Source organism: Lolium rigidum, chromosome 6 (assembly GCF_022539505.1).
Source record: "Lolium rigidum isolate FL_2022 chromosome 6, APGP_CSIRO_Lrig_0.1, whole genome shotgun sequence".
NCBI lineage: Eukaryota > Viridiplantae > Streptophyta > Magnoliopsida > Poales > Poaceae > Lolium > Lolium rigidum.
In genome coordinates, this window is record NC_061513.1 from 33,064,478 (window position 1) to 33,077,943 (window position 13,466).

At 45.4% G+C, this 13,466-nt stretch overlaps 1 protein-coding gene across 1 annotated transcript; it reads left to right on the forward strand.

Moving 5' to 3' along the window:
- Positions 1–11,162: 11,162 nt before the first annotated feature.
- Positions 11,163–12,440, forward strand: LOC124659243 (chitinase CLP-like). Its single transcript, XM_047197171.1, has one exon. It carries the CDS (start codon positions 11,163–11,165, stop codon positions 12,438–12,440), a length of 1,278 nt encoding a protein of 425 aa, XP_047053127.1.
- Positions 12,441–13,466: the final 1,026 nt, after the last annotated feature.

Consider the following 13,466-nt stretch of genomic DNA (forward strand, 5'->3'; position numbering starts at 1 on the left):
TGGATATGGATAGGATAAGGTACACTAATAATGCTAATGATGGTGGGGAGATCAAAGCACCAATACCATGTAAACTCCTAGCTATGAATGATGCACTAGAACATAACTATGCTTGGCTTGTTCCCGAAAATTTGTTTGATGAGAGTAGCAAGCCCAAGACTAATGAAAAGGGAGACGCTGAAACTTATGTATCCAATATACTATGCATGGTTGAGAAAACTCCAAACCCCGCCGTAGGTGCACCACCCTTCGATGTTACTTGAGATACACTTTCTGCGCCTAGCTGAAAGGCGTTAAAGAAAAGCGCTTATGGGAGACAACCCATGTTTTTACTACAGTATTTTTGTTTTATATTTGTGTCTTGGAAGTTGTTTACTACTGTAGCAACCTCTCCTTATCTTAGTTTTGATTTTTTGTTGTGCCAAGTAAAGTCTTTGATAGAAAAGTAAGTACTAGATTTGGATTATCGCGCAGCTTCAGCATTTCTTTGTCAGTCACGAATCTGGGTCTATCTCCCCGTAGGTAGCTCAGAAAATTACGCCAATTTACGAGCATGATCCTCAGATATGTACGCAACTTTCATTCAATTTGAGCATTTTCGTTTGAGCAAGTCTCGGTGGCCTAATAAAATCCATCTTTACGGACTGTTCTGTTTTGACAGATTCTGTCTTTTATTTCGCATTGCCTCTTTTGCTATGTTGGATGAATTTCTTTGATCCACTAATGTCCAAGTAGCTTTATGCAATGTCCAGAAGTGTTAAGAATGATTGTGTCACCTCTGAACATGTGAATTTTTATTATGCACTAACCCTCTAATGAGTTGTTTCGAGTTTGGTGTGGAGGAAGTTTTCAAGGATCAAGAGAGGAGTATGATGCAATATGATCAAGGAGAGTGAAAGCTCTAAGCTTGGGGATGCCCCGTGGTTCACCCCTGCATATTATTAAGAAGACTCAAGCGTCTAAGCTTGGGGATGCCCAAGGCATCCCCTTCTTCATCGACAACATTATCATGTTCCTCCCCCGAAACTATATTTTTATTCCGTCACATCTTATGTACTTTGCTTGGAGCGTCGGTTTGTTTTTGTTTTTTGTTTTGTTTGAATAAAATGGATCCTAGCATTCACTTTATGGAGAGAGACACGCTCCGCTGTAGCATATGGACAAATATGTCCTTAGGCTCTACTCATAGTATTCATGGCGAAGTTTCTTCTTCGTTAAATTGTTATATGGTTGGAATTGGAAAATGATACATGTAGTAATTGCTAAAATGTCTTGGATAATTTGATACTTGGCAATTGTTGTGCTCATGTTTAAGCTCTTGCATCATATACTTTGCACCCATTAATGAAGAAATACTTAGAGCTTGCTAATTTGGTTTGCATATTTGGTTTCTCTAGAGTCTAGATAACATCTAGTATTGAGTTTTGAACAACAAGGAAGACGGTATGGAGTCTTATAATGTTTACCATATGTCTTTTATGTGAGTTTTGCTGTACCGTTCATCCTTGTGTTTGTTTCAAATAACCTTGCTAGCCTAAACCTTGTATCGAGAGGGAATACTTCTCATGCATCCAAAATACTTGAGCCAACCACTATGCCATTTGTGTCCACCATACCTACCTACTACATGGTATTTATCCGCCATTCCAAAGTAAATTGCTTGAGTGCTACCTTTAAAATTCCATCATTCACCTTTGCAATATATAGCTCATGGGACAAATAGCTTAAAAACTATTGTGGTATTGAATATGTACTTATGCACTTTATCTCTTATTAAGTTGCTTGTTGAGCGATAACCATGTTTCGGGGACGCCATCAACTATTCTTTGTTGGATATCATGTGAGTTGCTATGCATGTCCGTCTTGTCCGAAGTAAGAGAGATCTACCACCTTCATGGTTGGAGCATGCATATTGTTAGAGAAGAACTTTGGGCCGCTAACTAAAGCCATGATTCATGGTGGAAGTTTCAGCTTTGGACATATATCCTCAATCTCATATGAGAATAATAATTGTTGCCACATGCTTATGCATTAAAGAGGAGTCCATTATCTCGTTGTCCATGTTGTCCCTGTGATGGATGTCTAAGTTGAGAATAATCAAAAGCGAGAAATCCAAAATGCGAGCTTTCTCCTTAGACCTTTGTACAGCGGCATGGAGGTACCCCATTGTGACACTTGGTCAAAACATGTGCATTGCAAAGATCCGGTAGTCCAAGCTAATTAGGACAAGGTGCGGGCACTATTAGTATACTATGCATGAGACTTGCAACTTGTAAGATATAATGTACATAACTCATATGCTTTATTACTACCGTTGACAAAATTGTTTCATGTTTTCAAAATAAAAGCTCTAGCACAAATATAGCAATCGATGCTTTCCTCTTTGAAGGACCATTCTCTTTACTTTTATGTTGAGTCAGCTCACCTATTTCTCTCCACCTCAAGAAGCAAACACTTGTGTGAACCGTGCATTGATTCCTACATACTTGCATATTGTACTTGTTATATTACTCTATGTTGACAATTATCCATGAGATATACATGTTACAAGTTGAAAGCAACCGCTGAAACTTAATCTTCCTTTGTGTTGCTTCAATACCTTTACTTTGATTTATTGCTTTATGAGTTAACTCTTATGCAAGACTTATTAATACTTGTCTTGAAAGTACTATTCATGAAAAGTCTTTGCTATATGATTCACTTGTTTACTCATTGTCATTACCATTGTTTTGATCGCTGCATTCACTACATATGCTTTACAAATAGTATGATCAAGGTTATGATGGCATATCACTTCGTAAATTATCTTTGTTATCGCTTTACCTCGCTCGAGGACGAGTAGTAACTAAGCTTGGGGATGCTTGATACGTCTCCGACGTATCGATAATTTCTTATGTTCCATGCCAGTATTATTGATGATACTCTACATGTTTTATGCACACTTTATGTCATATTCATACGCATTTTCCGGAACTAACCTATTAACAAGATGCCGAAGTGCCAGCTCTCGTTTTCTGCTGTTTTTGGTTTCAGAAATCCTAGTAACGAAATATTCTCGAATTGGACGAAACGAACGACCTGTGGTCCTATTTTTCCACGGAGCTTCCGTAAGACCGAAGAGCATACGAAGTGGGGCCACGAGGCGGCCTAACCATAGGGCGGCGCGGCCAGCATGGGGCTCGCGCCGGCCTATGGTGTGTGGCCCCCGTGCCTGCCTCCGACTCGCCCTTCCGCCTACTTAAAGCTCTCCGTCGCGAAACCCCTATTGCCGAGAGCCACGATACGGAAAACGTTCCGAGACGCCGCCGCCGCCAATCCCATCTCGGGGATTCGGAGATCACCTCCGGCACCCTCGCCGGAGAGGGGAATCATCTCCCGGAGGACTCTACACCGCCATGGTCGCCTCCGGAGTGATGAGTGAGTAGTTCATCCTTGGACTATGGGTCCATAGCAGTAGCTAGATGGTTGTCTTCTCCTCTTGTGCTATCATGTTTAGATCTTGTGAGCTGCCTATCATGATCAAGATCATCTATTTGTAATACTATATGTTGTGTTTGTTGGGATCCGATGAATATGGAATACTAGGTCAAATTGATTATTGATCTATCATATATGTGTTGTTTATGATCTTGCATGCTCTCCGTTGCTAGTAGAGGCTCTGGCCAAGTTGATACTTGTGACTCCAAGAGGGAGTATTTATGCTCGATAGTGGGTTCATGCCTCGCATTGACATCTAGGACAAAGGATGTAAAGTTCTAAGGTTGTGGATGTGTCGTTGCCACTAGGGATAAAACATCAATGCTTTGTCTAAGGATATTTGTTGTTGATTACATTACGCACCATACTTAATGCAATTGTCTCGTTGTTTGCAACTTAATACCGGAAGGGGTGCGGATGCTAACCCGAAGGTGGACTTTTTAGGCATAGATGCATGCTGGATAGCGGTCTATGTACTTTGTCGTAATGCCCTAAGTAAATCTCACTATTAGTCATCATGATATGTATGTGCATTGTTATGCCCTCTCTATTTGTCAATTGCGCAACCGTAATTTGTTCACCCAACATGCTATTATCTTATTGGAGAGACACCACTAGTGAACTGTGGACCCCGGTCCATTCTTTTACATCTGAAATACAATCTACCGCAATACGCTGTTTTCTGTTGTTCTTCACAAGCAAACAATCATTCTCCACACCATACGTTTAATCCTTTGTTTACAGCTAAGCCAGTGAGATTGACAACCTCACCGTTACGTTGGGGCAAAGTATTTTGATTGTGTTGTGCAGGTTCCACGTTGGCGCCGGAATCCCCGGTGTTGCGCCGCACTACACTCCTCCGCCAACAACGTTCAACGTGGCCTTCATCTCCTACCGGTTCGATAAACCTTGGTTTCTTACTGAGGGAAAACTTGCTGCTGTACGCATCACACCTTCCTCTTGGGGTTCCCAACGGACGTGTGCTTCACGCGTTATCAGTGAGCTATCATGATCTTGCTAGGATTCGACATTTCTGGTTGCTACTTTGTCCCAATTGTGCTCACCTGCCATGATTTTGCAAGGGTTTGTGCTATTCACCGTTGCAATGAACTGCTTGTCTGATTTAGGATGATTGTTGGTATGGTTTGTGCTATTCACATATATTTGTTTCAAGTATATTCACGTTATATGTATTACGATGTGTGTATGACTCCTTCTGTGATGACTTTAGACAGGCGCTTGTCTGCCTTGGGGACTCTTAGATCCATTTGCAAGTTCCCGATTCACATCCCTCCTATGACTCCAAGGTGGCGGTCACCCCTCTTCTTGTGTCTGACCTGGTGGCTCAGGTTGCAACAGAGGTCGCGGCTAGGTTGGCCACCACGAAGAAGAACAAGAACAGTAGGGAAGCGGAGAGGGCCTTGAAGACGGGGGTGGAAAGGAATGCCACCATGAAATGGCTTCCGTTCATGTCTAGCTTCGTGTTGGAGAAGATGTGCGGCTTGATCCAGAGCGGAGTGAGAACTGATAAATGATTCAAGGAAGTCCATCTCAATGCTGTGGCGAAGGGCCTTTTTGACCACAATGGTGTGTCCGTCTGCTCCACTCAGGTGTACAACCACCTGAGGAAGTGGAGGCAGAGGTGGCTCACCATTAGCAGGCTCCGCGATCTAAGTGGTGCTCAGTGGTGCAAGGATACCAAATGCATCGTCCTTGAGGGTGAGCACTACTGCGGTCACGTCGAGGTGAGCACCTCACTAACTGAGTCCACCTCACTAACTATTTTGATCAGCCACGAGCTGAACCAACATCATTCTCCCTTGCGTAGGATCACCCAAAGGACGCGGAGTTCCTGAATGTGCTCATTGCCAACTACACGAGATGCATACCATCTTCTCCTTTGGCCTCGCCACCGGCAAGTACGCCATGTGATACAGTGGGCCCCTAGGCTTGGTTGCAGCAAATCCTGCACCTGAGGATGCTGAAACCCAGGAGTCCAACACGGTCAACCTCGATGCTGACAAGCCCGCCGACGCGCCTAAGAAGGCGACCGCCGGCAAGAGGAAGAGAGGTGCCTTCGACGATGACGAGCTGGTGGCCTTCACCAACATGACTGTTGCTGTGAAGGACGTCGCACAGGCCATCAGGGATAACAAGCCCACATACATGCACCCTGACCTATACAATGCTGTCATGGGCATGCTTGGGTTCACCGATGATGATCTCATGGCCGCCCTCAGCCACCTCGTCGACCACAAGGCCTAGGGTTCCAGCTTCGTCGGCATGATCGAGCCACACCGCGTCCTCTGGCTGAGGAACTACCTTGGCAAGTACCACGGCAAGGTGTAGTGGTGCACTTGAGGGGGTGGTTCATGAATGCATGCATGGAGATGGTGATGATGATGATGTAAATTTTGGCAGTAGCTAGGATGAAATACATTTTATGGCCCCCTTTTGTAAGTATGATGAGGTGGTATATACTAACCCCTCAGCTGATGGTGAACTTGCGGTGTTATGATGGCACCCACTTTTGTTGTGGTGGTAGGATGACACCATGGTAGTGTAGGATGAACTTGTGATACACTTTTGGAATGATCATGCATGCCCCTGTTAGTTTATCATTTGTTGTCAACACTTGTGTTGTTCTATTGCTATTTTCTGAATTGCTTCATGGTTGTGATCGATATTTTCTTCTTCTTATGCCATGCTAGTGGTATGTGGTGTTCCGCGGACGGGTTCGAGGATTCTACGGCTCATGGAGATTCTATCAAGATCAGGTCAATGGCTACTCCAACAACAGCTACCGAGGGTATGAAACATTGAAGGAGGCACAGCAAGAGTACCTCACCTTCCTGGAAGAGGAGCTCCTGGAAGATCAGGCCATCGATGAGGCAGTGCCATTAGCACAGCTGCCGCCGGAGGAAGTACCTGCTCTACAAGGAGCACCGCCGGAGGTACGTTCCAGCCGGGTCAAAGATTACATCATCGCCTTCCTCATCATGGTGATCGTGAGGATCTTGTTCTTCTGAGTGGTCTCTGGTCGTATGTAAGATGCTATGGCATGGTAATCTCACCCTATTTGAATTGTGGTAAGGATATGGAACTATGATTTGAGCAACCAAACAACAAATTCCTGTTTTCTGCTTACAAGTTGGCCTGGAAACGGGCAACCAAACGATGGGGCCTGGGTCCTTCTCCGCCGCGCATAAGGCTGCACAGGCTACCAAACGACCCGACTTTCATGGCCCATGGCCCGTTCGCGATGCGCAAGTGAGCCCATCTCGCTGACGCAGGCATACATAAAATCGGTGCAGGCAACCAAACACGCCCATAACACCACTCCATGGTAGTTCGCTACTTGCATTGGCGCAGCCAACCAACATTGCACTACTCCGAGCCGAGAATCGTTTCTACCAGGGCTACTAGCTACCAACCAATATATTTCATTAAAGTTTTATATGCGACACATATGTACAATTAGCTTTCTAAAAAGATTTATATTTTGAAATGGAGATAGTGGTAGTTAGCGGCGATACTATTTTTTTGGGGGTGGGGGAGGGGGTGTCAATATATATCTTTTGAGAAGCCGACAACTTTTCTATTGTTTTACTTATACTATTTTTAGGTATACATTAATGCTCGGGCAGCTAAAGGAACCATAATCGATGACCAGGTTCTAAGTTTATATAGCTTCGAGCAAATCTATGAGCTTCACCACCATTGGAGTTTCAAGATTCATGTCTACATGCCGTTGTTGGCCATTTCCTTCTTTTTTCCTAAAAAGAGGACTCTCTCGTGGGAGCAAGTCACAGAAACTAGGTTAAGGAAGGAAGAAGAAGAGCCCGCCACTCCAGGGATGGTACTACCTATTGTGGGAATACCCTTTTGGGTACCCACTATTGGTATACCTGGTGCGGCTCAGTTGGGGGCCCACATGAAGGTTACAAAGCCCAAGTAGCCTTGATGGTTACTACACACTCGAAGCCCAGGAACATGGTGTATCGACTAAGGAAAGCACATAAAAGGAAGAAATTAATATGTATACGACTCGAATAACGTGGTACCCGAGACATGGCCTCCTATACAAAGGACATGAGGGGCCTCCGAGTAAGAACTAAGCAATCGAGAAACTCATACACACTAGGAACCAAGCCCTAGCCACTCCACCATAGCCGATATCGATGGCTCTTGTAATCTCATCAATCGATACAAGAACAAGCAGAACGTAGGGTTTCTCCTTCGAAGGTCTGAAGCTGGGTAAATCATGCGTGTTCTCTGTTTGTTGCGCTTTGCTGCAGTAAAAAAACCCTACCACGTCTCCTTCCCTAAACCCAAGTCCATCAAGCATGGGCATTGTCGTGGTTACCCCACGTCACTGCCACCTTAAGAACCAGTACTACCATCTAGAGGCTAGCACTGAGAGTCTCGTCCACGCCAACCAATGGACACCCCGTACTACCGGACCTCAACACCTGTACTACCGCTACCAGCCTACCACTCGAGGGCCGGTACAATCGGACCCAACTCTAGCACTGGAAGATGCCACACAAATCTCACCAATGACTTATTATGCACGACGCCCACTGGACACATCGGGACTAATGACCGGTACTACCAAGCCGCTACCGGGCAAGTCTAGTACGGAGATTGAAAGAGTTTTGTGGATTTGGCTAAAAGTTTCGTAGGACGTGGCATGAATCTAGGAACAATATTTTTATGTGCGACACCATACCTACAAGTTTGAATCATCGACCAAAATCTCTTTAGTAGTAGTTAGTGGTGATGCTATTTATTTTTTATCAATTCATATTTTTTTCTTGAAAAACAATATATTTTTATTGATTTAATTCAATTAAATTGTATGTTTGATTCAAAGGATTTCAAAAGCACAAGAATAGGAAAAATTCAGCAATAGTATGGCATGGCATCTGAAATCCTACGGGAATAAAAAACGCAGGAACTAGTCGCAGAAGTTGTTTGATTGTACCATAGGAAAAACATCGGAATTTTCTTTAAAGATTGTGTACATGCCATGGTTGTCATAGACACATAGAAAATTTTCCAAGAGGTCTAACCTCTTGCTAGAAATCCTATGGAATTGTAATATAGGAAAGCAAACCATAAGAATTTTGGAGGTTTCAATCCTTTGAATCAAATGGTCTTCATAGGAAAAAAATCCTATGGATAACAATCCTACAAAATTCCTTTGTGAATACTTTGTATGAAACAACGGAAATCCATTTTGGCTCATAGGTGTAGATGCACCTATTATTGAAAAAACATATTTCAAAATTTATAAAAAAATTGAAAATAAATTTGGGGTGTACTTCCACATATTCTATGCCTGCACACAAAGTGTGACGAAAAATATTAATTATTTTCTATGGCCTGTGCAAAAAAGACAATTTCTGATGTTCCAAAAAAGTTTTTTACGAGACATTTATTTGTCTTTTTTACACAGGCCACATGAAATATTTTTTTCCTGCAAAAATTTCATGAGGTAGCATAGGATGTTCGGATGCACGATGAGGAATTTTATTCGATTATTTTAACATTTTGAAATAAATTTAAATTTTACTTTTCCTAATAGGTGTATCTACACATATGAACCAAAACACCTTGTCCATGAAACAAGCCCTATAATATTCGTAGGGATACATAAATCCTCGGGTGGCTGAAGGAACCAAACCCGACGACCGGTTCTAAGTGTATAGAGTTTCGGGCTAGTTTATGAGCTTCACCATTGGAGCTTCGGGATTCAAGTTTAAACGACCGTCCTTGATGGGTTGAAAGTTTGAAGAAAAGAGGAGTTTCTCGAACACCCGTCCACCGCATCATACTCCTTCCTTCTCAACTTAGGATGCATATTAGCTTTCATAATTTCATCATGATTATAATAACAGTGAGTTATTGTTGTAGATGTTGATATTATTCTCTATACATTTTTGTCAAATTTACAAAGTTAAATTTTGACTAAAACTAATATGCATTCTTTTTGAGAGAAGGGGGAGTGCTCTCTATTTTGTGTCAGTGCCCGAGCCGCTGCCGACAGAATGGATATGAGTCTGCAGGCCGTACCAGGCCGAGATCGCCAGATATATGTCCATGTAGCATACTAGCGCAGTCCATAGGCCAACATCCCCATCAGCACGCCTGAAGTTCGCTTCACGCGCACGCCTGCAGGCTCTGTGATTCTGCATTACAGATACCAGGATGGGAAAGCTAAGCCGCACACTACTTTCAAAATCGGGCAACTGAAAACCACGAGAGCTTTCTTGGTTACAGCACGACGTCTGCTAGGACAGATCTCGATGCAAGCAGAGTCGTCTCTTCCACAGATTGATGTATTAAGTTGACTAATCACGATGACACGGAGAAGCCGCCTCGGTACGTGCCAGACCCGCGCCATCAGCTAGCTAGATCCGGCGTGTATGCAATAAATTAGTGCATCCTTCGTGGACTCGCCGCTCGCTACTCATGGCCTCATCGTGCAGCGTGATGACAATGCAAGCACACACCTGGATAATGAAAAAAAAGTCTAAAACAAACCCTGACTGTGGCGAAAGATAAATCAAACCTCAAAATTCTAAATCCCGAAATCAGCCCACTGAACTCTCAAATCATGGTCATTTTGGAGTCTAAAACAAATCCTCAATTTGTAGGCAAAAGATAAATAAATCATGAAAACAGCACGCTGAACTCTTAAATCACGATATATTTCGGACCATGTTCCTATTTTACGTGCAAGATTTTTTTTTTAAATATCCTGAACTAAATAATTTGTTCTCCCACCGACAAAGTGGCATCATATGTCATGTCACAGCCACGCATCTCCGGCTCGTTGAGCGCGGCGAAAATGTCCTCCGCGAGAAGCGGCCGTGGGGAATGGTCGAGGATGAGCTTGATGTGTCAGGCGTGCGCCTTCCTTCCCTCGTCCGAGCCACCGAAACCATTGAGTAGCATGGTGCATGCGCCGTAGCCAACATGTGCCTACCGGAGGCGAGGCAGGGGAGGCCATGCCCGCTGCACATGAGCCCGGGCGGTATGCATGTCGACCCACCAGCTAGGAGATTGGAGAATTTCAGAGAGACAAGAGAGGGGGATGGATATGACAGGTAGGTCTGCATTGTCTGTGAGACTAGAAAGTTATCCCGGCTGGGGTCCCTGTTTTTTCGGGTGCGTCAAATAGATCTAGGGTTCAAAATTGACCGGGATACAAGAGCTAAATGTGCTGATTTGGGGAATTGAAAATTCGGGGTTTGATTTATCTTTCGTCTATAATTTAAAGGTTTATTTTTACCTTTTTTCAGTATGCTCATCACTGTTCACCGACACCTGAGTGTCAATGTGCCATGCATGTTACCTCATGGCTCATCAAGTTAATGTTACCATGTGATCACTAGAGGAGCCATAATTATTCACTAGCGCCCGCCTGGGCTGCAACGAGAATCCCGGCACGCTGATCGGGTCTCCTCTGCTAGTGAAAACTTAAAAAAGAGCAAGCCGGCCATCCAATACCAGCCTCCAACAAACATAATCTACCCGCAAAAAAAAAGAAAGACATAATCTATCACGTATACACCATCTAATCTCGCGTATATAACTACCAGTAGCAATGTCACTGTCACCATGATCGTACGTACGCTAGCCAATTTATCGATCAGAGCGGCACTGGCCGGTCGAGAATGTCGAAACCTAGACCTCTCCTCCTCGCCGCTGCTGTCTCGACGCTCTGCGTACTGGCGTCGACGGTGGCCGGCGACGGTGGGAAGCCGCTGGTCACGGCCATCACCAAGGACGCGGCCACCTTCCTCTACAGCGCCCCCGTCATAAGGAACGGGCAGCCGGGCCACCAGCTCGTCCTCGACCTCTCCGGCCCCATCATCTGGTCCACCTGCGCAGCTGACCACCGCACGCTGGAGTGCAACAGCGTCGCCTGCATGCGCGCGCACCGCTTCCACCCGCCCGGCTGCCCGCACACCGGCTACGGCAAGCCCGACGACGACAACCCCTACCGCTGCAAGTGCACGGCGCACCCGCACAACCCCGTCTGCGGCGCCACCGTCTCGGGGGACGTGACGCGCACGGCGCTCTCCGCCAACGCCACCGACGGCAGGAACCCGCTGCGCCCGGTGTCGTTTGTCGCCGTCACCTCCTGCGCGCCGGACTCCCTCCTGTCGAAGCTGCCGGATGGTGCCGTCGGCGTCGCCGGGCTGGCGCGCTCCGGCCTGTCGTTCCCGGCGCAGGTCGCCGGCACGCAGAAGGTGGCGAAAACGTTCGCGCTCTGCCTCCCGAGAGCCGGCACCGGCGTGGCCATCTTCGGCGGGGGCCCGCTCTTCCTCATCCCGGCGGAGCGGCCGGCCATCACGGAAATGCTGGCCGGCGACACGCCGCTCCGCGCGTACAGGGGGTCACCCGGCTACTTCATCTCGGCCAACAAGGGCATCGCCGTGAACCAGGCGAAGGTTCCCCTCCCCGACCACGCGTCGCTCACCATCGGGCTCTCCTCCACGATCCGGTACACGGAGCTCCGCCGCGACGTGTACCGTCCGTTCATCAGGGCGTTCGACCAGGCCATGGGCCAAAGCGCGAGGGTCACCCCGCCTGCGGCGGCGGCGCCGTTCGAGCTCTGCTACGACTCGTCCAAGCTGTCGTCGACGCGGCTCGGCTACTTCGTGCCGCAGGTCGACCTGATGCTGGACGGCGGGAAGAACTGGACGGTGTTCGGCGGCAACTCCATGGCGCAGGTGGACCGCCACACGGCGTGCTTCGCGTTCGTGGAGATGAAGGAGGGCAAGACAGGGTACGGCGGCCGAGCGGCGCCGGCGGTGGTGATCGGTGGGTTCCAGATGGAGGACAACCTTGTGGTGTTCGACGAGGAGAAGCAGCGGCTCGGCTTCAGCGGATTGCTCACTGGCAGGGGGTTCTCGTGCAGTAACTTCAATTTCACCATGCCTGCCTAGTGCCATAATTACTTGACTGACAGCTTGAGTTGATTGAAGGATATTTTTTTTGTCAAAAGAAGTTCAGATATGGATCTGCAATTCGAAAATGATACTTACTTCGTTCATGAGCTTTCTTACAATGTTGGTAGTGTTTTGATGTAGTTTTTTCGTCGATTAAATTGCCAATGTGATAATGTTTCTCGGTCATTGCTTTCCTGGTTATTGTTTTTGAAATATATTGCACGATCCTGTTCTTCTCGAACCTTGGAGGAGTTAGTTCGTGCATGCAATACAATACTAATAATATACTACCTCCGTCTATACAAGGATGTCTAATTTTATCAAATTTTGAATGTATCTAGACCCGTTTTAGTATCTTGATATATCCAAATTTATCTAAAGTTCAGACATTTTATAGATGGAGGGAGTAGTACTATCAAGACAACGAAACTTGTTTAGCGCAAAAGATCACAATCATTCTCACCACTTCCTTGTGAGATATAAAGACAAACATAAATAAGAGGACTTGGAAACTAACGATAATAGCACATGGGAAAATTACTTGGAATGGCAATGTATGCGACATAAGGTAGGCATGATGGACACATGTAAACATAATAACTAGGTTCAAGGAATTTTGGATGCACAAGCAGTCAAGCACCATACCATGCTTAGTACGTGAAAGGCTAGCAAGTAGAAGAAGGTTTGACCACTAAAGAAGAAGGTGAAAGCTAATTCTAAATATGACCCTTGCATACTAACATCTACTCAACAATAAAACATTACACAAAGAGTAAAAGTGATCATGCTTCCCTTCTTGCAACTTTTTTTTCCTTTCCCTTTGTTTTCAGGTGCATCATATTTCAAAATCTCCTTTTGTATTTCTACAACAACTTTGTTGATAGTGGTTTTGGAAACATGAGTAAGATGCAAGATAACATGGAAAAGTAAAGATACATAAGCTTTAAATTTATGTGAATATCTTATGATGCTCTCAAAAAACAAAGTTTGAAGGTCTGCAGAGGGGTTGTGGATGTAAAGGGA

Bases quoted from the DNA above. Each gene is read 5' to 3' on its own strand.
- LOC124659243 (XM_047197171.1), top strand. From the start codon at position 11,163: ATGTCGAAACCTAGACCTCTCCTCCTCGCCGCTGCTGTCTCGACGCTC.